The sequence below is a fragment of the Lepidochelys kempii genome, chromosome 14, assembly GCF_965140285.1.
Source record: "Lepidochelys kempii isolate rLepKem1 chromosome 14, rLepKem1.hap1, whole genome shotgun sequence".
Classification (NCBI taxonomy): domain Eukaryota; kingdom Metazoa; phylum Chordata; order Testudines; family Cheloniidae; genus Lepidochelys; species Lepidochelys kempii.
Window position 1 is genome coordinate 22,010,245 of NC_136393.1, and position 23,944 is coordinate 22,034,188.

The following is a 23,944-nucleotide window of genomic DNA, read 5'->3' on the forward strand; positions in this document are numbered from 1 at the left end:
GGGAATCTTTGGATTTTGAGAGTCCCTGACAATCTGCTGTCCTGTGCTAGGAGACTCTTCTCCCCTGCTTTGTCCTCCAGTCTCTGATAGTCCAACACAATGTATCCAGTGCACAGAGAAAGGGTTTTCTAGACTGGGAACTAATGGCTCAGTCTCAGGGTGGGCTGTCAGGTTGTGGCAGAGGTGGGGGCGGGGAAGAGGGAGGGGGAGGGGAGGCAGGGAAATGTCCTTTAAATAAACCCCAGCAGGCACATTGGGGTCAGTGATACAGTAGCTGGTGGGTGGTGGCAGTTTTGGATTTGTTGTCTGCCAATCAGAAGATGGCACAGAATGCTGCGTGAGAGGCCGTCAGCAAGAGAGAGCCAACGGAGCTATGCAGAGTGCCCTGGGGCAAGACGGGCAGCTGTTCCCAGAGATGTGCTGAGTACGTGCAATGTTCTGTTCTGGCACTTGGCTTGGGGCTGAATTCTGACCAGGCCTTATGCTGGTGCGCTGTGGGCCATGGAGGGGAGGGAGAGCCCAGGGGCCAGGCAGAATTGCAGACCCTGCACTCGGGGTCCAACAAGGGCAGCGCTCCGGTTACCCGTGGGGTGCAAGAGATGGAGAACAGGCAGAGCTGGCTAGTCAAGCAGCCAGAAGCATGCTGTCACCCCTCACATGGGGCTAGCAGTTTGTGCCCTTCCCCATTCACCAGACAGCCCTGTGGAAAGCATTCTAAATATGCGTAATCCTGCCTCAGCAGTTGGGGTTGGACGAGCTGACCGCTTGAGGTCCCTTCCAGCCCAACATTTCTGTGGCTCTCTCATTCTCCCCTGGCTGTGTGCCTCTCCTGTTCCTCCCAAACAGGGCTGTGCCCTCAGGGCACCAACTAGGCCTCAGAGAATGGTCTTGCTGTGAAGGATGGATCCAGAGCTGGGCATCCCCACTATTTTTGGCCCATCTCAAATTACACTATATTGTAGAGAAGGAGGATGGTCTGGTGGTTCAGAACTGGAGCTCCGGAGACCTGGGATAAAGCCCCTGCTTTGCCAGGGACTTCCTGTGTGACACAGGGCAAGTCACCTAATCTCTCCATCTCTGCTCCTACAATGGGGTTAATGAGACTTTCTTTCTTCCATTGTTTGTCTGTCTCATCTCTACAGACCGAGCTCTTTGAGGGAGAGACTGTCTGTGCAGCACCCAGCAAAATGGGCCCCTGATCTCAAAGAGACCCCTGTGTCCTGCCGTAAGACCAATTTTAATAAACACATTACTGTTTTGCAAGGATGGTGGATGACATGTCTACAAGTCATTTTATCTCCCTTGATAGGCCAGGAGGATTTTCACTAAGCAAACCAGTTCCACTTTATCCCACAACTAATTCAAACCCTTGTGTTCCCCAATTTTTCACTTTAAATGTAGCTGTCTTCTTAGGTCAGACCCTAATCTTAAGAAATACAGCCTTATCTGTACCAAGTCTCTCGCTCTCTGAAAAGGAAAGATGCACATGGACCAGGCCATGTCAAACTGTGATGCAGTTCATTATTCATCTACTCATCAGCATTCAGTCATGTAATTCAGAATAGCAACCCCAGCCCCCATTTACCCTTCCCTACTCCAGAAAAAGCCTTGTCCAATCTTCAAATTGTTCTTTACTCTTTGCGTGGACTCAGACTATCAGGATGTGGATGGGACACAACCAAACACTTCAATTTCCCTTAAAGAGCAACGACGAGTGAAATACACACACACACACTTGTTCGTGAGGATGTGCTTCCAAAAGTACAGCGACAACTCTCAGAGTGAAATAAATATTTAACCAAAGAAACATCTTTTAGCCATTATTCATGACTTCAGTTGGAATGAACATTACCCAGCAGCTCATGGAATGCACTCAGTATCGGGACCTATCCTCAGTGAATAATACCAATGTGTAAGGCTGATTAAAAAATTTTATTTGAAGGAAAACTTCAGGGTTTTGACTAAAGAAACATTGTCATGGAAAGTGTCTGGATTCCATAGAAACCTTCAGCTTTTCATCAAAGAAATAACCCCTTGCCCCCAAACTGGAAAAATTCACTTTTTCATCAGCAAAACAAAACCCCAAACCAAGAATGTGAACTTTCCATTTTCATTTAAGGTTTTCATTTTTTGAAGGAAAAGTCAAAATTTTCCATGGAAAAAAGAAACCTTTTTCCGACTAGTTCTGCTGACAAGCAGTCCAACCGAGCCATGTTGGTTTCCATAGCCATGAGCACAACTCCAAATGTGGCTTTTGTCACAAGTTGCTCCTGTTTGTGCCATGTCTGCCTGCATGAGTTCTAATGCTGTGAGAAATGCTAGCAACTAAATCGGAAAAAGAACATTTGTGGGTTTTTACACTTCTTTGGGACTTAATGTAAATGGTCTGAATTAAAAAATTCCTTGCAAAATGTGGCAGAAAGGAAGGATAGGCTTGGGGTTAAGTCACAGTTTGGGTCTCATAGGGCAGTGACTCTCAAGCTTTCCAGAGGACTGTACCCCTTTCAGGAGTTGGATTTGTCTTGCATACCCCAAGTTTCACCTCACTTACAACTACTTGGTTATAAAATCAGACATAAAAATACAAAAAAAGTGTCACAGCCCACTATTACTGAAACATTGTTTACTTTCTCATTTTTACCATATCATTGTAAAATAAATCAATTGGAGTATAAATATTGTACTTACATTTCAGTGTATGGTATATAGAGCGGTCTAAACACATCATTATGAAATGTTAGTTTGTACTAACTTCGTTTGCGCTTTTTATGTAGCTTGTTCTAAAACTAGGCAACAATCTAGATGAGTTGATGTACCCCCTGTAAGACTGCAGTGTACCCCTAGGGGTATGGGTACCCCTCATTAAGAACTACTGTCACAGGGTCTGTCTACAATGCAATACCACCCCTGGGGCTAGCCTATGTCAGCTGACTCCAGCTTGTGGGGCTCAGGCTGCAGAGCTATAAAATTGCCGTGTAGACATTTGGGTTCATGCTGGAGTCCAGGTTCTGGGACCCTCCCCCATTGTGGAGTCTCAGAGCCCGGGCTCCAGCCCAAGCACAAACATCTACACTGCAGTGTTATAGCTCCGCAGCCTGAGTCCGCAGACATGTGCTAGCCATGGGTGTTTTACTGCAGTGTAGGCCCACCCATAGAGTCTAAGGGCAGAAGGGACCAGCAGACCATCTAGTTTGCCCACCTATCACAGACCACCAACATTGCTCAGTAGATCTTGGTTCTATTCCTGGCTTTTCTTGTATGACTTCTAGCAAGACACCTAATTTCTCAGCATCTGGGTTCCCACTGAAGGCCAGATTGTGATGCATCTCTAAGAAGCAGTGAGAGGCCATGTTATGGGGCAGGTACTGGCCATCCTGCTCAATAGTGAGAACCAGGCTGAGGAGGCTGGGAACCAGAGCTGCAGGACAAGGGTCTGAGCCAAAGCTGGAAACCAGAAACCACAGCCAAAGTTCAGAGCTGGAGTCAGTAGCCTGGAAGGGAATCCAGGGCTGGTGCAGGATAGGAACAAGGCAGGGGCAGGGCTGGAGCAGGAAAGATCACAGCTGTGGGCGGAATCATTGAGGAACCAGCAACCAACTGCTGATGCTGAGCTTAAAAGCTGCTGGCTCCCTCCAGCAAATCAGGTGATCCCACCACGACCGCACTGAACTCAATCAGCCTGGAGGCTGGCCTGGCTAGCCCTCAGGCTCAGCTGAAAGTGCTCTACCCTGTCAGACCACTGCTGCTCTGGCTAGCAGTGTGGAAGGAAAGTGGGCCAGAAGGGACAGGGAACAGGCGGAGCAGGAGACTTTCACTTCATCTATGTCTACACAGCAAAAGCTGTGCATGGATTAGCCTACCCAAGCTAGCTTGATCCAGCCAGCGCCGGTAACAATAAAGAGACGACAATGTAGCCCATGTGTCAGAGCAGCCTAGTAAGCTGAGCACGTACCCAGGGTCTGTGCAGGGCTTGTACGGCTATTCTACCCATATTAGCTGGATTCAGACGCGCTTTATTGTGTAGACCTACCCTTAAGGTGTGTACACAGTGTGGCTAGAACAAAGAGGCCTTGATCTGCTTAGGGTGGTAATATGAATAATCATCATTTTTGCTCAGAAATAGGAGAATTTTGGACAAAACTCACGCTTCCTAAATCTGGACTTTCTAATTGTTGTTTGGGCAGAGATAAGACTTCACCCTATCCGTGAAATCCTGGCCCCATGGAAGCCAATGGCAAAGCTCGCATTGACATCAATGGAGCCAGGATTTCACCCTGTTTCTAGATGAAAACCCTGGTGTGTAAAGTTCTATGACAAAGCTTCATCCTGCAAGCCTGAAATCCCCGGCAATAGCCATACAGAATGTCTTGTGAACATGTTGGCACAGTTGGAGGAGACAGTCGATGGTAGAAATCATTGTATGCAGTGTAGTTGTAGCCGTGTCGGTCCCAGGGTATTAGACAGGCAAGGTGTGGGAGGGGATATCTTTTATTGGACCATCTTCTGTTGGTGAGCGAGAGACAAGCTATGGAGTCACACAGAGCTCTGCTTCTAAAGATTTCAAAAGAAATCACTGTCCACCAGGACAGCTGGTTATGATCCCTGCCAGAGATTCCTGCCCCTTAAAGAGAGATGCACTTGCGATGCCACCTCTTTCATTCTGCCTCTGCTCAGGCCCAGAAGCAGCATCCATTGGTGGTCTGACTCAGCTTTCCCAGTAGGAAGGAATTTTTATGGAGGCTTGCACAGGCCGTTGGGTGAGGCAGGTGCACACAATACTACAGTTTGAGCTCCAGAAATAGCTTTGCACAGGAAGTGAAATTTGCACTGTCTATTTTTTTCTGATTAGTTCACAACGAAGAAAAAAAATCCCTCTTGCCAACGTGCTGTGTTGCTTGCTTTCATCACCTGTTGCAACAGAGCTGCTTTTTAAACTACAGCTGTGCGAGGGAGACTGCTGGCAACGTTAACCTGTTACATCTCGGGTGGATCATCCAAGGCAGGACTCAAACCCCAAATCTCGGGGTCTAAATACCTGTGCCTCTACTGCATGAGCTAAAAGCCACACCTCTGTTATCCAAGGCTGTAAGAGCTTCAACCTCTGTATGTGCCCCCTAGCGAGAGACAAACCACTGCACTCAATGGTGTAGGTATCACACCTACCACTCATTCACCCCTGGGGCCTTGAAGCTGGTTTTTGATCTGCTGACGTGGCAGTGAAGGAAGAGCTGTGGTGAGGTCCTTGTGGTGAGATATTACAACGAGGCACCAAGAATGTCAGGATGCGGGTATAGCACTACCAAACACATCAATTTCTATTTCACTAAGGCAGCATCACCAACTCTCTTAAACCCTTGTGTGAACACCCTCATTCAGAATTAAAGCGGCCTTAATTTGATATAGCTTAATTCACTTCCAGAATGAATTAAGATAAAATCAAATTAAAAACCACTTTAATGCTAAATACCAGCGTGTACTCAGGGATTTCATGAAGTTTGCACTTCAAATTCACATCTCTGGTTAATTCAGATTAATTTTCCTGGATGTTCCAGTGTGCAGACAAGCCCTCAGAGGCACCTTGCTTATGGAAAATGTGATTCTAGTTTTCACCCTTGGTTCTGCGATCATTACCTAATTTCCAAAAGAGCATGCATTATTCTAGCTTCCACCCTGCCTGGTGGCCATCAAGGTAATTTCAGAGGGCCCCAGATTCTATTACCCTTACTCACACTGGGAAGTACCTCTCTCTCTGAGAACTTGAAGTCAACAGGACTTTTTACAGACTAAGTTGCTATTCAGTAGGTGAAATCCTGGTGCCACTGAAGCCAGTGGGAGTTTTTCCATTGACTTCACTGGATCCAGGATCTCACCCAATATACATAAGGGTATCAGAAGTTGGCCCAGAGTTAGCAATGGAGGTTTCTGCCAGCTCATTGAAATGACCCATTGGTTATCGGTTATATCATTCCTTAGCTGTCCTTCTGATCACCATCAACGTCCACCTAGGGAAAGTCCACCATACGTCACTGCCATATTCCTTGTGATCCCTAGAGGCGCACTTTGTAAAATCTGTGTGGACAAGCTACTGCGTAAAACAGTGTATCTGGACTGTAGTATGAAATGTGAGCTGTAGGGTTGCGTGTGAGTCTGTTTTTAGGAGGAAGATACTAGGAGGCCATGACACAGGCCTGCCATGCTAAACATGTGAAGTGGGAACGTTCAGTAACCAAACGAATTAGCCTAGAGAACAGAAATGTCAGCTTCGCACTATTAATCTTCCCAAGGGGAAAAGAACATTCCCCTGATCCCGCCTCTGGGAAACATGGTACAACCCGACAAAGTTCTCTCAGCTCCCTCACTCTTAAGCAACAAACAAGAATAGAAAACAACAGCAAGGGCATAAAGGGAAACCATACGTGCGCATGACCCCAAATATAGCCTGGGAAGGGATCTGTGCTGTCTACGTGTCACACATTTCAGTGCTAAGACACCTCCCTTAGGCTGAAGGATTCTGTTCAGTTTATCCAGACGGATTGTCACATTTATTGACTCGAGGGGCTTTTGAGTTCTTGCGTTTGTTTCCATTTTCCCATCTATGCCTCTGCAGGCCCCTCCTTTTTCTTTCCATGCATCTCCATGCCATGCCACTCCAGTCAAGGAGCCAGTCTGTACAAAGAGGATAAATGTTGTTTTAAACTCCTAAGATAGAGAAGAAGCCTGGCCTAAATAGAGCACAGGGAAGCAGCAGTGCATTTTGAAGTGGTGTGCAGGAAGCACAGGCCCCAACAACAAGAGAGGGGTGCACCAAAAAAGGACTCTCCGCTATTATGTTTTAGCAGCTGGTCCATAGCTAAATCCTTCCTTTGTATACCAGGCTTGGGAGTTTGGTTTTGATGCGTCTGGGCATGAACAGCTTGGATTGACGGGGGAAGGGTCAGACCACAAAAACTAACTACTGCTTGGTCCCCTTAATAATTGCTGTCCCAGATTATCCTTGGTCAGACAATAATTTTGCCCCAAGCAGCTAGTTCTCTCCAACTCTGTGCCTGTTTGTGTGAAGATAGGGCTAAGGAAGTTTTTCTTTTTATTCCAGGAGATGACACCGAAGACCCAACAGTGCTTTTTCTCATATATCCAGTGCTCTTCTTGACCTCAGTTGACGGATAAGATTTGGTAACTGAGCACCAAAAGCAACTAAAGCATTGATGGATTTACCATAAATTAATACAGAAACCACGTGTTGTGAAATGGATCCAATATTCCCTTAGATACCAGAAGCTATGAAGCGCTGTATTCCTACTTACAGACTGGTCCAAACCAACAACCCAGAACGTTGGGTAAATTTGAATCCAGGATCCAGCTTTGTGCATCAAGCCAATGGCTATTTCAAAGCTTTGATCATGACAGACAAATTCAGCAAGGCACTTAGGGCTTGATCGTGGCGAAACTTCCATCAACTTCAGTGGATCAAGATCAAGCTTTTCAGCAGATGCTTAACTTCAAGTATGTGGGTAATTCCATCCCTATTCTGCACAGCATTTAACCACAAACTGAACTTTAAGCACATACCCCTCAGATCACTGAAGCATGTTTAACATTAAGCACATGCTTAAATGTTTTGCTGAATCAGGGCCCAAAATACCAGATTTAGGCTATCCCACTGTCCTCCCATCTGGATGGTTATGTGGAATTTAATAAGTGAAGGGTGAGTTAATCAGCTTTGTTCTTGGGAGTCACCAAACTTCCTAACTGGGGTCAGGAGGGACTTTTTCACTGATAGTGCATTTTCTAGATTTGTGTGTGTGTGCACTAAAAGTTTAAACATTTAAAACATTTTAAGGACTGTAGGATGCTGATGGCAGAGATGCCACTGAACCACTACAGATATAACGGGCCAATGGCCCGGTTTGGGATAAGAAACGGTCAAAATAAACTAATTTTTTTACACAATGCATACTTAGCTTGTGGAACTCCCTGCCACAATATATCACAAAGGACAAGAAATTAGTAAAGTTCAAGAAAGGATAAGACATTTATAAAAACAACAAGAACATCCACAGCTATGTTAACAAGAAAACATTTGATAAGGAGTAATTGGGGTCATGAGCCAATTACTGACTGCTAGGAGATAGAAAGAAACTTCCTGTATTCACAGGTTTCTCCTTAGTTATCCATGAAGTGGGGGTTTCTTGCACCTTCCTCTGAAGCAACTGTTAGACACAGGGTACTGAATTAAACAGAATCCTGGTCTGACCTAGTCTGGCAAACTTCTTTATGGGTATGCTATGTGAGAGATGTGGGTTCATTTCCAAATCCCATCTCTCAAGGCTGCATTGATTTGATTGCAGATGGTTTGTAAGAGGCAGCATTTGTCTGATAAGTTATGAGTTGTCGCTGGTTCACTGAAGTCAATCCAAAGACTTCTCTTGAACACAATGGGTTTGGATCAGGCCCTGGGTCTCTGAGATAAAGGGATTGTCTCATACCGCTCATCAGTGTCCCCTGCCAGCTGCTCCACAGAGCTGCGCTGATGGGTTTTTGAAAGATGTGACGTCGACTTCTTGCAGAGAAAGGCAGTGGCTAGGGCACAAGGATCTACAGGCCTGGGGGATTAAAGTGGGGAAGATGGGCGCATCCTTGTGACTCTGCAGAATATCAGATGAGAAGGGAGTGAGGCTGGCTTTGTGGTTAAGGCATGGAGCTGAGAGCAGTGACATTCAAAAAAGTTGTCTAGTGGGGGTGCTGAGAGCTACTGAACAAAATTGTAAACCCTGTATATGATGGAAACCACTTCAAGCCAGGGGCTGCTGCCACACCCCCAGCACCCCTCATTCCAGCCCCCCTAGCTGAGAGGCAGCCACATTTCTGCCACATATTTGCCACAGGACTGTGGGCAACTCTCTGGGCCTCAGTGCTCCCTACCAGTAAAATGGGGCTAATGTTACTTCCCTAGCGCACAATCAGGTAGTGAGATTCCATTCATTAATGTCAGTGGACCCTCAGAAAGGAGTAACTCTAGAAGGAGAAAAGAAAAAGATCAGCAGCCTCCAGAAAGGTGGAGCTTCTTTGGCTGTTTGCCAATCTCTACCTTGCTGCCCACTTATGAGAAATCAATTTTATTGGGAAAGGAAGACAGAGAGGAAGATGGCTAATGAAAGAACCCAGCTTCCCAGGGAAGCTATCGAGAGTCACATTTGTACCCATCGTCCTGTCCACTGGCCCCTGCCCATCTTTCATAATGCTGCAGGAAAAGCCCAGCTTTATATCAGCAGCCCTTGTCTAGTTAGAAGGCAGCTGCTTGCATGCTTCTGTTACTGTATTTTTTCTAGTCTATAGGTGGCAGCAACTCTCTGAAACTTTTTGAACATGTGGATTGAACAAAAAAAGATTTGCTTATACTTTGTGATCCAGTGAAGGATTTAAGGCATCAAAAGTGGGTGTTGAGGACACAGATCACAGCAGAGAAAGGAGGAGACAGGAAAAAGCAAAGCACATGCATGTGTACACACACATACTGTGACAAAGTTCCTCCTCTACCTTGGTGGGTCCTGCTCTTATTGGTGGATTTTGCTCACCTGAGAGCTTCACAGTAGCCCTCAGTTTGGCCACTTTCATGGCTCAAATCTGCCATTCACTCAGATAACCTCATCACTGGCCAGCATGGGGAAAAGGAAGGAGAACAATCCCCACAGTCTCTGCTGGTCCACCTAGTGGGTCAGGGACAGGCCAGGGACCTTCCCCTCTGGTGGGACCCACAGTCCAAGTCAACTCCTCCTGTATCCAATAGGGAGTTGGGGGAATGGGGGGAACCAGGCCCACCCTCTACTCCAGGTTCCAGCCCAGGGCCCTGTGGATCACAGCTGTCTACAGTGTTTTGTGTAACACCTGTGCAACAGCTACAACTCCCTGGGCTACTTCCCCATGGCCTCCTCCCAACACCTTCTGTATCCTCACCTGATGGCAGATAGCATTTGTAGTCCTCCAGCAGCACACTCTCTCACTCTCAGCTCCTTGCACACACCTCACTAACTGGAGTGAGAGCCTTTTTAAACCAGGTGTCCTGATTAGCCTTAATTAATTCTAGCAGCTTCCCAATTGGCTACAGGTGTCTTAATTAGCCTGCCTGCCTTAATTAGTTCTAGAAAGTTCCTGAGTGTTCTGGAATAGTCCCTGTTATTTTACCCAGGGAAAAGGGACCTGCTTAACCTGGAACTAATGTATCTACCGTCAACCACTCCTTTGTAGCCAGCGGGCCTGACCCTGTCACAATACACAAACACATACACCCCTGGAAGGGCTATAGCTAGAGCTCAGCAACAACTCATAATAATTTATCAGACAAATGTTGTCTCTTACAAACCATCTGCAATCTGATCAATGATGGGCTAAGGTGCATTTGCCCTCTTGATACATACTCATTTCCTCAGATGATTCTAGGCCCATATATTGTCCTGTAGCAATTTGTTGTGAGTATTCAATATTCTGAGTCATTCTGGTCAGACACATAGGTCATATTTGAGCGGTTTTGATTGGACATATAGCTCACTTGCTATGTTTCTGTTGCATGACTGAATAAATGTGACTCTCAGATGGAAGCTTCCAGAGTGAATATTTGCCATTCCAAAAGCTAAATTTGCTTTTTGCAAATATTCTAAGATAGTCACTTAAAAATTTGCTGGTCCACCAAACATTTCTGATGGGAAATTTATTTGCCACACAGAGAGGTGAACTGAATTTGTTTACAAATTTGAACTATTGATTTTTATTTTTTGCACTATTGGCCATTTTCCTGGCTGGACCAACAAAGTTCCACTTTGAACTTCCCAGGGCCTTTCCTTAGAGATCTTCTGAGTCTTTTACATACATTTAATTCAGCCTCATGTCATCCTCCATTTGGTACAGAGGTGTTATTATAATTAGTCCCATTTTACAAATGGGGAAACTGAGGCCCAGCATGTTATATGATTTGCCCAAAATCACCCAGCAAGTCGAAGCAGAGCCAGAATCAGAATGCAGGAGTTTTTTCTGCAAGGGCCTTGCTCTAACCACTAGCCTACACTTTCTCCCCTGTTGCTGGATGATAGGGTGTTTGGAATTAAAAGAAGGCCAGCACAATACAATACATTTTCCAACAGCATCTTTATACACAGCACAACAGAGTGCTTCAGAAAAGAGGTGCTGACAAATGAAAATACTGGCTGACATTTCCAAAAGCGACGGGTGATTCTGGGTTGCTCGGCTTGAGTGAGAGCGTTGGCTCAACACTTCCTTAAAATCAGGTCCCTTTAAGGTGTCTGAAGTTGGGCTTCCAAAATCATTGATCACTTTTCTGGAAATCTTGACCAGACTCTTTGTTGATTCCCGCACAAGGACCCAAACCTACGAAGGATGGACACAATATTTGCCTCTAGAGTTCAGACTCCAAAAGTCTAGGGGCCACATTAAGGGGTTGGTGCAGTATATTTTCTTCTCCTTTGGAAAAGACAGATGTGGCTGACTGTAAAACGCAAGACATGAGAAACCACCTCCCAAATACTGCCTTTCGCTACCCAAGAACAATCCTTGTGAGCACCTCTGATCTTTCTTCATCAATGAATTCTACAATAGTGCTTTCTCTACTGGGATTTTTCCATCCTGTTTTCAGCTGTGCACTTCTGATACCCCTTACAAATCTAATGGTAAATGGAGCCTATGAGCATAACAGAATTAAATGAATCCCTTCTCGATTGTGTTTTACTCAAAGAAACATCAGGGAGCAGTAGGCTGAGTAGCTCATACAGAGACCTCCCTATTCTGCAGCAGAACGGTTTCCTTTCCACGTCTGAGTTGCAGCACAGAGCCAGAAATCTGGAAGAATTTAACACCCGGTGGATTCAGACACAGGGAACAGTGTTCAAAGTAAACACTGGAACCCCTCACTCATCATCCAGGAATGCAGAGCCAGCACTACACTGAGCTCAGCAACTTTTGCTAAGAGGGATCCAAGCCGTACGAGAATGGTGCCAGAACCAATGTGAAGGAAATGGGGTCCTCATGTGTTCCAGGATAACTTAACCCTATTTACATGTTTATGGGGAAAAGCTAGCTCACCGAAATTTGTCTGTGTCCCCCTCTGGCCATAGGTTGCAAGTTATATGGGCCTGTGGGGCCTGTGCTCCACCAATACTTAGAAACGTGGGCCCCGCTCCATCAATGTTCGGGCTTACTGTGCTTTGGGGGGCCCCGTGCTTCAGGAGGACACAGGGTCCAGGGTGGCCTGGGAGGCTAGCGGGGGGCCTGGTGCTGGCATCAGCGAGTGACCCGGCCCCAGCCTGCTCTGCCGGCTCCCGGTGTCGCTCAGGGGAGGGAACAGAAGCTGAAAAGAGGCAGGGCGGGAAGGGGTGGAATGGGGGTGGGGAGAGGGTGGAGCAGGGGCAGACTGGGGCCGGGTCGCTCACTGCTGCCGGCACCAGGCCCCCCGCTAATCCCCCAGGCCACCCTGGACCCCATGTCCCCCTGAAGCACAGGGCCTGCCAAAGCGCGGGGCCCAGAGCCATTGCCCCGATCCATCCTATGGATGGGACGGCTCTACGACCCATTCTGGGCACCACCAAAAATTATACAAACCTGGCGTGCGTGCCTCTGGCCACTGACTGCAGTCTGTCCTGACTCTGAGTCTGGGTTTCTTTTAGCTTGTGGGACACTAGCTAGTATGTTTACAGAGTTCAGTGACTACTTATTTTCATTTGCATGGGCTGGTAAGAACTCAGCAAAAACAAGGGACTATTGTAATGTACGTTAGAATGCACACGTAGTATGACATAACCAAGAATGCTTTGTTAATATGAAACAAAGGGGAAGGAACTACATCGTATCTTATGGGGAGCGAAGTCTACTACACCTCCTGAATGGCACTTCATTAGGGCCCAGTTGTGCCATCCTTACTAGTCCCTTAGTGCATACAGTCCATAGGGGCCACTCGTAGTAAGGTACTACTCAGCATGAGCACAGGCAGGACAATGAGACCCTAACGATTAATAATATACGGGCATCTGTGTTTGCACAAATGCATGTGTATGTTCTGTGCCCCCTCTGGGCTAGATTCTCCTCTCACTTCAATGGCTTGCACCAGTGAGAGGCAAAGGAGTTCCATGAAGGAGAGTGGAGTCTGCCCCTCTAGACTTCCAGCTGGGGTAAAGCAGCACAGCTCTATGGACTGCAGCTGAGGATCTGGCCCCTTTCTGTTTGACTTTGAGCCTGGGGTTCAAATGAACCTAAAAACTCAGCCCAAAGCACCAGTTTTGGTTTCGTTTCAAGGTGGAATCAGGCAAAACTGAAGATGGGTCGAAAATGAAACTCAGATGAAACTGGTCAGTTTATAAAACCCAGAGTGTCCCGCTTTCTGATTCCAGGGTAGATGTGCCCCCCAGAACCTGGAAATAAGGGTTCTCACATGATTTTCGCCCCAGATGATGAGATCTTGTGAGACCAGCTGGTTTGGTGAAGTTTCTGCTCCTTGGGGCCAAAATCTCATGAGACTAGCTCCTAAGGTTTCAGCAGCATCAAATCCAGACACTGGACTAAACCTAACTCACATACAACTAGCAGCTTCTCAGTCCATATCTCTTTGCAAGCCACTGAATGTAAACGGTTTCCAGGCAGGACGACGTGCTAAAATAAGCCTAAGGTTAACTCAAACTTCAGGCCAGGATCACCAAAAGCCTATGAAACTCATCAGTGAACCTGCTTTCAAGTTCCAGGCTTGGTTTTGTTACAAAACTTTTGTACAACTCCAGTACACATACATTATTCATGTCTTCAAATGCACTTGTAATAAAACACATTAATCAGAGACATTCATCATACATATATCATGCAATATTATTGAAGCTAATTTTGGGAAAGGGCTCATGAGATTTTTTATATTGAACAGAAAGAAACCCAAGAGACAGCGGGGAAAGGTTAATTTCTGTTATTTGCGGGCAGTGTTGTTCCTCTTAATAAACCTGCTTGCCATGCCACATGCACACAAAAAAAGGATCAGCAGTCAGGACGTTGCTTTACATTGATCTAGTAAACGTATTCTGGGCTGCATACAACTGTCATAAGGACAGGATATTGGTGATGAAACACCAGTTCTGTGGGGCTTAATAGGTCATGACCATAATGGGCCTGGCTGGAAAGAAGACTGGGAAGACCAGTGAGATTGAGAAGACATGACAATTTCTGAGTTCTGGAGAGCTATCTGAGGACATACTGCCCCACCCATATCTGCTTAGCAACGTTCTCAAGAGAAGTTATGCATGAAGCCAGATCCTTCTGCACCTTGAGTGTCTTTGGCAAGTTGAGCTACCTGGCGTGAGAGACTGAACATGAAAAGCCAGGTCAAAGTGTTTCCTGCATAGTCTTGAAATGGAATCATTGCTTAATGATGTTGTCAGATGTTCTGCCTTTGTAATGCACCAGAAAGACCATTTAAAAAAAATAAAGTTTGGCTGCATCCTATTCCAGGGGCATTATTTGATATAGGGCAAGGGGGACAATTACACCCCCCCCCAGACTTTTCATGGGTATATGTGCCCCACTCGGTCTTCCATTCCCATCGCCTGACTTTGCAGGATAGAACATAATAACATATGACATTGTATACACTGACACAACTCCCCTCCACAGAACTTTTCTCAAATGTGGCCAGTCCTACCCTTGATTTTGTGTTTCCCTGCTCTTCCATGCCTTGTCTCCAAAGGGCTACTCTACAGCTCTCTGAAGATGTGCTGCAAAGGATGAAGTGTGTGGTCTGATGAAGCTGAAACATGCATGCTCACATTGCTATGGACATGTGAATCAGTGGCTCTCACCAATTATGAGGCAACTCTCCAATCTACCAAGCCTCCCCTCTCCAGCTCTTCCTCAGAAGACATGCAGCACTTCCCCAGGAAAGGCTTTTGAAGGGTGCAGCGCAGGTTCTGGTAATGGGATATAAAACCTTTGCCTCAATCCCATCCAGTTAAGTCATGACTAAAAGTTCCTACTAAAGCTGATCTAAATCTTTTGTCTCCCAAAAAATGTTCTGCCGAAAAATGCAATTTTATCCAAAAACATATATATATATATATATATATATATATATATATATATATATATATATATATATATATATATATTTGCAAGAAAGGGACATTTTTGACTAATATTTTCTATAGGAAATTTCTAAACAAAATCTTTGGTTTGGTTTCTAACTGCATTTTTCATTTCAGTTTGGTACTCGAAAAACAACAAGAAACAAACATTTCAATTCGAATCAAAATGAAACAACATTTTTAGTTTTATTTAGTTTCAAAAGACTCCCTGAAGAATCTCAAATAAAAATGTTTCATTCAACATGTTTTGCTGGGGAAATAAAAGACATTTTTTCAGTCAGCTCTGTTTGCCACTGTCCATTTGATGGCCTGTGTGGAATAACGAATCAAGGTCCTGGTCTATTTTCCAACAGACGGATGTCCATCTTGCCAAACCCACCCTCCCATCTAGGTAGTCTCAGCAGTGAGACCAATGACTGAACAGTCATGAAGACTGTACTTTTCTCCTTGAGCTTCTTTCTCCAGGTCAAGGTTGAGGCAGATGAACAGTAGTATGTGGAGAACCTTGCACTGCTGTTGCCTCAAGCTTTATTTATTCTGTTGATAGAGAAATTCTGTCTACAAGCTCCTCAATATTATCACTTTCCAGCACCCACTTAGGGTACATCTATGGAAGCATGTAGAGTTCAGACACTGCCCTCCCAGCTAGCACTGGTATAAATAACTGTGTAGATGGGAAGCATGGCTTAGGTGAGTACAGTAGAAACTTTCCCATTTCATCCAGCCCAGAGAAATCTTGACCCAATCCCAACAAGAAAACTTGATGAAATATCTATTCCAGCAGGAGGTTCCAGTACCTTGCATTTTTGCATAGCGTGTGCTTCAGACACTTAACAAGCACATTGTATGTTGGCAGGTGCTAGAGTCCCAAAGAAAACGTCAGTCATTTCTAATTGAATTCATGTATTCCACCCACTGAAGATAGATACTCAAGAAGCCAGCAGTGATCATGTGAGTGACAATCATCCAGGCATTGTCACCCCTCTGGCATCTGCACCACTTCCTGGAACAAATAAAATGTGAGTTCAAAGACCAGAGAAGATGCTGCTGAACTCACAACGGACGGACGCCATTTATATAAATCTTTATGCTTTTGTAGATGGTTGGAAATTGTATGTTGAAATTGGGGAGGGGTTGCATTTGTGTTTTTGCAGGGAGGCTGATGAAAAGTGGCTTGTCAACAAAATGGAAATTTACACCACTTGTTTTAATGGCTAAAATCTAAAATGTGGGGGTTTTCTTTCAAACATCAACCCCTAAAAAAATTTCTGTTGCCAAAAAACTATAAACTTTTCAGTTTTTTAAATAAACCTCCAAAAATTGAGATGGAAACATTTAGAAGAAAACTAAAAGGTTTCATTTCTGTCAGGATTTGAGTGGGGGGGGGGGTTCAGGGGGAAATACAAGCCCCAACCAGCTGTAGTCTGAGATACCAAAGACATCATTAATTAATACAAGACAAAATGGACACTCAACTAAAGGAACCAACAGCCTCCTCCCAAACAGCCATCTTTCCTTTTGAAAAGGTCTGATTAGATACACCACAAACTCAGAGCTTGGCTACCCCATGTGTTAGTGCACACCACCTGGGCTGTGAGTTCTAATGTACAATAGTGTGCCATGATCTAATTGTCCGTGCGGACCTTGCTGGTGCAGTATATGATCCCTAGTGCACAATGACGTAATACTGTGAAACTGGACTACGTCAGCACACGCTAGGGAACTTTTACTGCACACCAGCAAGGTCTACACGGACAGTTAGTGGGCAACATGCTGATGTGCACTGGAATCTACGCCCCAGCTGGTTCTCACTCATGCACCTCAGACTGCTCGAGCAGCTGTGGAAGCAAGTTCAAGAACTGAGGATCCTTCACTGAACATGCTTCCTCATTGCAGCCCCTAACGCAGGTGGGACAGGTGCAAAGAGGGGCTACTAGGATCGTCCGAGGAATGGAAAATCTGCCTTATGAGAGGAGACTCAAAGAGCTTGGCTTGTTTAGCCTAACAAAACAAAGACTGAGGGGTCATAGGATTGCTTTCTATAAATACATGAGAGGGATAATTACCAGCGTGGGAGGGGGGTTATTTAAGTTAAGCGCTAGCGTGGACACAAGAACAAATGGATATAAACTGGCCATCAACAAGTTTAGGCCTGAAATTAGATGACGGCTTCTAACCATCAGACGAGTGAAGTCCTGGAACAGCCTCCCAAGGGGAGCAGTGGGGGCCAAAAACCTAACTGGCTTCAAGACTGAGCTTGATAAGTTTATGGAGGGGAGGTATGATGAGATTGCGTATAACGGCATGTGGCCCATCTGCGACTGCTAGCAGCAAATATCTCCAATGACTGGTGATGGGACACTAGAGGGGAAGGGCTCTGAGTTACTACAGAGAATTCTTTCCCAGGTGTCTGGCTGGTGGGTCTCACCCACATGACTGCCATATTTGGGGTCCGGAAGAAATTTTCCCCTGAGTAGGATTGGCAGAGCTACCCTGGGGTTTTTCGCCTTCCTCTGCAGCATGGGTCACTTGCAAGTTTAAACTAGTGTAAATGGTGGATTTTTTAAATCAGGATTTGAGGACTTCGGTAACTCAGCCAGAAGTTAGGGGTCTATTACAGGAATGGATGAGTGAGGTTCTGTGGCCTGCAATATGCAGGAGGTTAGACTAGATGATCCTGGTGGTCCTGTCTGACCTTAAAGTCGATGAGTCTATGGTGTGTCGGGTGGAATGTATGGGAGGTGACCAGAAGAGCACACTGCACTCCAGCCTGGTGTATGGTCCCCAGCTGGTATAACAGAGCGGCCCCCAGGCTATTGGGGCAAAGAATGAGGGAGTATTAACCAGTTCCTTGATAGCACCTGGCTCTGCATGCAGCAGAGAACCTGGCCTAACAGTTCTGCTAGATGAGGCATAAACCTTTAGCTGAACTGACTGGAGCTGTGGTAAACGTGCCTCAGTTTACTAGCTACAGCCTTGTGGCCTCTGTAACAGGCCAAGAGCCAGACTGCTTAGGCCCTCCCATGTAAGAAGGAAACTGATGTCAGGGGGCTGCCAGTGAAGGCCTATAGCTTAGCTGCAAGGTCACAATTCTAGCACCATCTGTTTTCTGTGTCCCCCTGGGCAGGAGTCCAAGCTTATAACAACATATGCATATATCTGTCTCCATACAGTACATGTTATTTGCCTCCTCCAGCACTCTGATGGCCAGCGGTTGCCAGCAAGTCTTTGGAGATGGACTCTCTGTTGTGTCCTGCCAACTATGCACACCTTGCCTTGAGGGAGAAACTGCAGGCCTCATGGCAAGCAGACCAGCCACTGTTTTTGCCTGTCAAATGAAGCCGTAAAGTTTGGCCCTGCTAAGTGAATGCTAATGGTTTTGCTGGCTTTATAAGAGCATCCTTTTCTCTAAGGTGGTGTTCCGCAGCCCACGGTCACTAAGCCTGAGGGTTCAGACAGTGTTATTATAACCCCTACCGCGTGGGTGGCAACAGAAACATCTGCAGGCTGATGGACGCGTACAGTACCACGTGAGCTAAGAAAAATAAGTGGTCGAAAGGAAACTCGCCCCACCCACCTCAAGATGTCCAGAGCGTGACTGCTCCGCTGCGTGTTGTTTGCATTTTGGAGACAGCCTGTCTTTCATTAGGGAAGGGGGCTGGGTTCTGCCTTCCTCAGCCAGCTGGTCCCACAATTGTAAAGAGTCACACTCGCTCCCCACAGGAGGTTAAATGCAATTGCCCAACTCCTGCTCCCTTCTGCAGCAGGGGAGGGGGAGCAAACCCTGCAGATCTGCTACGTCTGTGCACGGCTAGATTGCAGGAACTGCCAGGGAGGCATGCTTCCTGTGTGCCACAGGGCCCAGCTCCAGGGGGGCTCATGCACAGCAGTTCTCTGGGGGCAGGCATGGGGAACAGGCTATTATGTGGATCCCCCCTTCCTTCCCCATGCCACAGAGAGGGGCTGCTAAGGCTGCAGTGACTAGTCCAGATCTTCAGCTGAAGTATTTGCTGCAGAGTGGTGTGGTGGCTTCCAGCTTGACCCACACAGTGGGATTGAACCGGGAACCTCCATGACTACAAGTATAAGCTGCTACAGCTAAAGAGCCAAGACTCCCAGCTAGACTCATATCCCCTGCAGATCTGGGACAGAGGGGGACCTGTCACACACTCACCGATGGGTTACTGGGCATGGCTTCCTGGGAGGAAAGATTCCTCCCCCCTGTAGTCCATGAGCATGCAGCCAAGTGAGTTGGGCTTGGGGGAGAGGATTTAGACCAAAGTGCCTATGGACAGTACAATGGCTGTGACCTTCTTTCTGGGTGTGACTCCTAGATATACCTCTAGGATATGTGCTTGCCTTGCTGAAGCTGTGGTTAATTGCTGCATGGTGCATGCATGCGTGTGTGTGTACACACACACACACGACATCCAGGCACTGTTGCAATGTGCACTCGCTAAAAGAAAGCGGCCGCAGGTGGGGTGCTTTAAATCATGTATGGAAATTAATGGGTAAGGGTTAATGATTAACCAATTAATGATTGGTACTGAAGCTAATTGCCTTGAGCAGCAGCCCCTGTTAGCCCAGTGGCTCAGGGTCACGTCTTGTGCTGTTAGTGGTCTCCTGAGTGAGAGTTCCTCCTGTTTCAATTGTCCCTTCCTAGGGCCCACAAGGGGCTCCCGACCTATCTATCCAATTTCTGACGAGCATCTCTTGGAGAAAGTACTATACGCCTTCTCGCTCTTCTTCCCTTTGCTCTTTGTTCCCCTCGTCTCAGCTGCCCTCCTTGGAGTTTTCCTTTCATTCTAATTCCACCAACACAAACTGGACTAAGCTCTCCGTTTTTTTGAAGCTGTTGGTGAAAATGTGGCCAAATCTCATTGAAGACCAATGGGAGCTGGGTGCCAGACAGCCTTTGAAAAATCGCAGCCCTAGCACAGGAGAAAGGTGTCACGCTGACGGCTCTGCGGGATGCCATTTTCCATCTGTCCACAGCACAGATATTAGCAACCCTCATCTTACTGCCCAGTCTCCATCGGCACCAGGGCTGGCTGGTCACCACCAGCCCTTGCCCTCTGTGCTGAGACTAAGGGTATTAATTAGTGCCAGCCGTGGAAGTGGGCTCTATGATGCATATACCCACGCACCATGAAGGTCAAGTTCATCCCTGTTGTAATCCACACCCACTCTGGGTGGCGCTCGGGTCACAGAGAACAGCTGAGCTGGCTGCAGCCTGGGTTAACACAGCAGGCTCTTTCACCAGTGGGTGTAGAGCTTCGTGCATTTAGATCTAGAAGTCCCAGGTTCAATCCCCCCAGCTGCCAGCCTGCTCTGGAGCATACAGTAACATTAGCCAGCGGGTGTAACTCCTCCTGATGATGACTTAAGCGAGGGCTGAATTTGTTTCACAGACTCATTTCATACTGAACAGTAACTACTTTTAGTCCCCACCAAGTAAGTGTGTTCACACTAGTGACCGAGAGACTGTAGACCATTACCCAGCCCCCAGACCATTTGGTCTCTTTCTCAGCCTCTCACAAATGGCTATTTTACACAGCACCTCTGCAGCACCCAGAGGATGCCCCACCACGGGAGAAATTCTCAAGGGACCATTACGTTGGCTTTAGAGCTGCTGTGAGCTTCCAGGGCTGAAGTTCTGACCCTCTATCAGTCACTGGCAGTACTACCACCCATGCTTCATTGCTGTAGAGTCTGAGAGCCTCAGAATCTTTGATTAATTTGTCTTCACAACACACAGGTGGAGAAATACTATTATGCCCATTTGAGAGACAGGAAACCGAGGCACAGAGAGGCGATGCTCAGCCACCTCCCAAGTGTGTGAGGCAGCATGGGAGAAAGCAGAAAGGTGCTTGATTTAACATCGAACAAGGGGGCAGTGAAGGCTGGCATCATGACCGGGTGATCAGAGGCGGGAGTCGACCTTTCAGTAACCAATGAGAGATGATAGGCAGGTGGAGATAGGTCTGATGCAATAGAGAAAGGGGAACCCATTGAGGGATGCTAAGAGAGGGATGACATGGTCCAAGCAATGGGCAAGGGAAATGACTGTTGGAGCAGCCTTCTAAATGGATATGAACAGGGCATGACTACCTTTGTCAAGGCCGCAGAGAACAATGCTGCAATAATGAAAAAGCGAGCTGAGAGCCAGGAGGAGAGAGTGTTGGCTGTGTGGATGGACAGAAAAGGCCAGATCTTAGAAGTTCTGCTGAAGAATCTCCAAGACTCAGACAGTCTGGCTGTGAGGACCTAAAGAGAAGTCCGAGTCGAAGATGACACCCAGGTTACGAGCCTGAGTGACAAGTGGAATGGCGGTGTTATCCACAGTAGGAAGTAGTAGGCCGGCTTGGAGTGGGGAGAGGGAGTGCAATCTTAGCCATTCTGAGCTCCAGCTGACAGCTAGACATCCACAAGGAGATGCCAGAGAGACAGGCTGAGACTGTAGTTTGGACAGAAGACAGGTCTGGAGTAGAGATGTCCAAACATCACAGATTGTATGGCTGTATTTGCACACATTTAAATTAAAACAATAAGTCACACATCCATATTTTGCTATGCTGTGCTCTTCCACCTTTAGAATACCAGTACTCTCTGTGAAATATCACCTCTCTTTAGGACGGAAAGCTTCATGACATTAATGCCCAAATATAACAGATTAACCCTCTCCCCACTCCACCCCGCAGCCATTCCTCTAAAAGCTGCTACCAACAGCTGACTTCAAAATCCTGTGCCCAGCAGACCGTGCAGAGATGCTGCTGCTGTTTCTGTAGCGCAGGGAGACTTGGCATGTATGTATGTAACCACATAATGGCCGTACAAGGCCTTCGGTGGGAATGGAAGCCAGGCTGCATCTGTCCTTCCATGAAATCAATCCTAGCACATGGCAGTCATATAGTGGGTGACTTGCCAGCTCAATGCTCTGCTTTGAGATTCTGGCATCACTCCTACTGCCAATTTCACTGAGAGCCAACAGAGCAGAATCCCAGTAAAGAACAATTGCACCTATTCATACAGCATGCAATAAACAAATAACGTGTTGATATTTGACTCCCTGGACTGAATCAACTACAAAACAGTGCACTCAGCTAGGGAAACAGTAAGCCTGCCTTGTGAAAATAAGTTTAACCACGACTGTGTTAATACTAAACCTGCTTAGAGAGAGGACTAATCAATGTTAGACAACTTTGGGCTAGGTTCTCATTTGAGCCATACTCATTTACACTGAGAATCCTCTTCATGCTATCTGCTGAAAGTTACACACCTTGTGATCCTAACTGGCAAGACCCTGTAGAATAAGCTAATACTTAAATTCCTGGGACCAATTTTCTCCACTCAGGTACGTCACTCAGTGGGGACTTCAGAGAGCAGAATTTACAGGTGGGCAAATGATTTGTGACAAGCCACTTATCTGATCAGTATCACCTCTTTCTGTTTAATTGTCCATGAACAAATTCCAATATTCTCCAGTATATTGGAAATGAATCACAGAGTTCGTCAGTGAATAATGATAGGTCTGCAGATAATTTCCAAATAGCTTTTAGTGCATATTCAAATTTCCTGCTGAGTTCCGTAAGAAACATGGCATTGATTTAATTTCCTGATTGATTGAATGAACTAACCAACAAGAGCACAACTTTCAAACTGCATAGTCAAGGGAAAAATTCACAGAGAACAATTCTCACTGTCCCTCGTTGGCTCCATATTTTGCAATTTGGTTTTGGTGAATATTTGAGCAGTTGAGCTTAAGGGCTGGTCCATCCCAGAACTTAATCCCCCTCCCCCCAGCATAAAGCAAGCACACAAGGGGAGTGAGCACAGTCAAAGTGACTTTATTTAAGTTTGACTGTATTTTAGAGGGCTTGTTTTTTTTCCAATATTTGCTCAGCTGTAGATGAATTTAACCTTTGAGCTTGCATGGCCACTCCTGTTCCAACAGATCTCAGAGGGAGCTTTGCCATCGACTTCAATGGCAGCAGAATTAAACCCGGGGAGGTACAAGCTACATCACCCACAGTGCAGTCATCTTACCTTTCACTGAGTTCTTAAAGGCGCAAGCAGTGGCCGTTTCCATCTGTGTCAGGTGATTGAACGCATCCCGTTGAGAAGGCTCCAAGATTTCCTTTAAAAAAACATCCATTTCTGTCTCTCACTAAGCAGGAGGGGTGCAAAACATTGATCACAGACGGCTACGCAACCAAAAACATTTCCAGCTATTTTCCTCTCTCAGAGGCCTGCAAGCCGAGAGCAGATTGAAGGAAGTTGTACAAGTGCCAGTAAACAATTTGTGTTACTATAGGGATGTCACATTACTACCATTCATGGGGAATTGTGGTAGTTACTTTGTATACCACCAGGCACAAAGCCTTAACAAATGCTCATCAGAGTCATTCCCCTGACTGTAGTGGGTATTGGATCAGACCTTAAATACACATTATACAAGGGGGGAACCCACCCCATTATTAATGTTGCAAAGTCAAGCACTCAAAAACTAGGAAATGCCAGAATGAAGATTGCCTGTGCAACTTTAATTCAGACCCCTTATGTGTATGCATGATAGTCTTTAATTACACAATCACATAATATTTCTTCCACAGGACCCTTGCCTCCTTCAGTGCTCTTCCATTGACCTAGCTACCACCTCTCGAGGAGGTGGCTCTTCACAGTAACTGGAGAACCACCCCTTTCACAGTCGTGTCTACACTGCCGCACTACAGCTGTGCCACTGTACCATTTTAAGTGCAGACCCAGCCTATGACTCATCACTACAGTATCCAAGTGCTTCACAAATATTAACTGATTTTTTCTTA

The 23,944-nt window shown here is 46.2% G+C and overlaps 1 protein-coding gene across 1 annotated transcript in view; it reads right to left on the reverse strand.

Moving 5' to 3' along the window:
• Positions 1-23,452, reverse strand: part of CDRT4 (CMT1A duplicated region transcript 4) — a 62,247-nt gene extending 38,795 nt beyond the window's left edge. The window contains exon 1 of the mRNA XM_073311109.2: positions 23,166-23,452. Coding sequence (XP_073167210.2) covers positions 23,166-23,274 — 109 coding nt within the window. The 5' untranslated portion in view covers positions 23,275-23,452. The remainder of the gene's footprint in view (positions 1-23,165) is intronic.
• Positions 23,453-23,944: the final 492 nt, after the last annotated feature.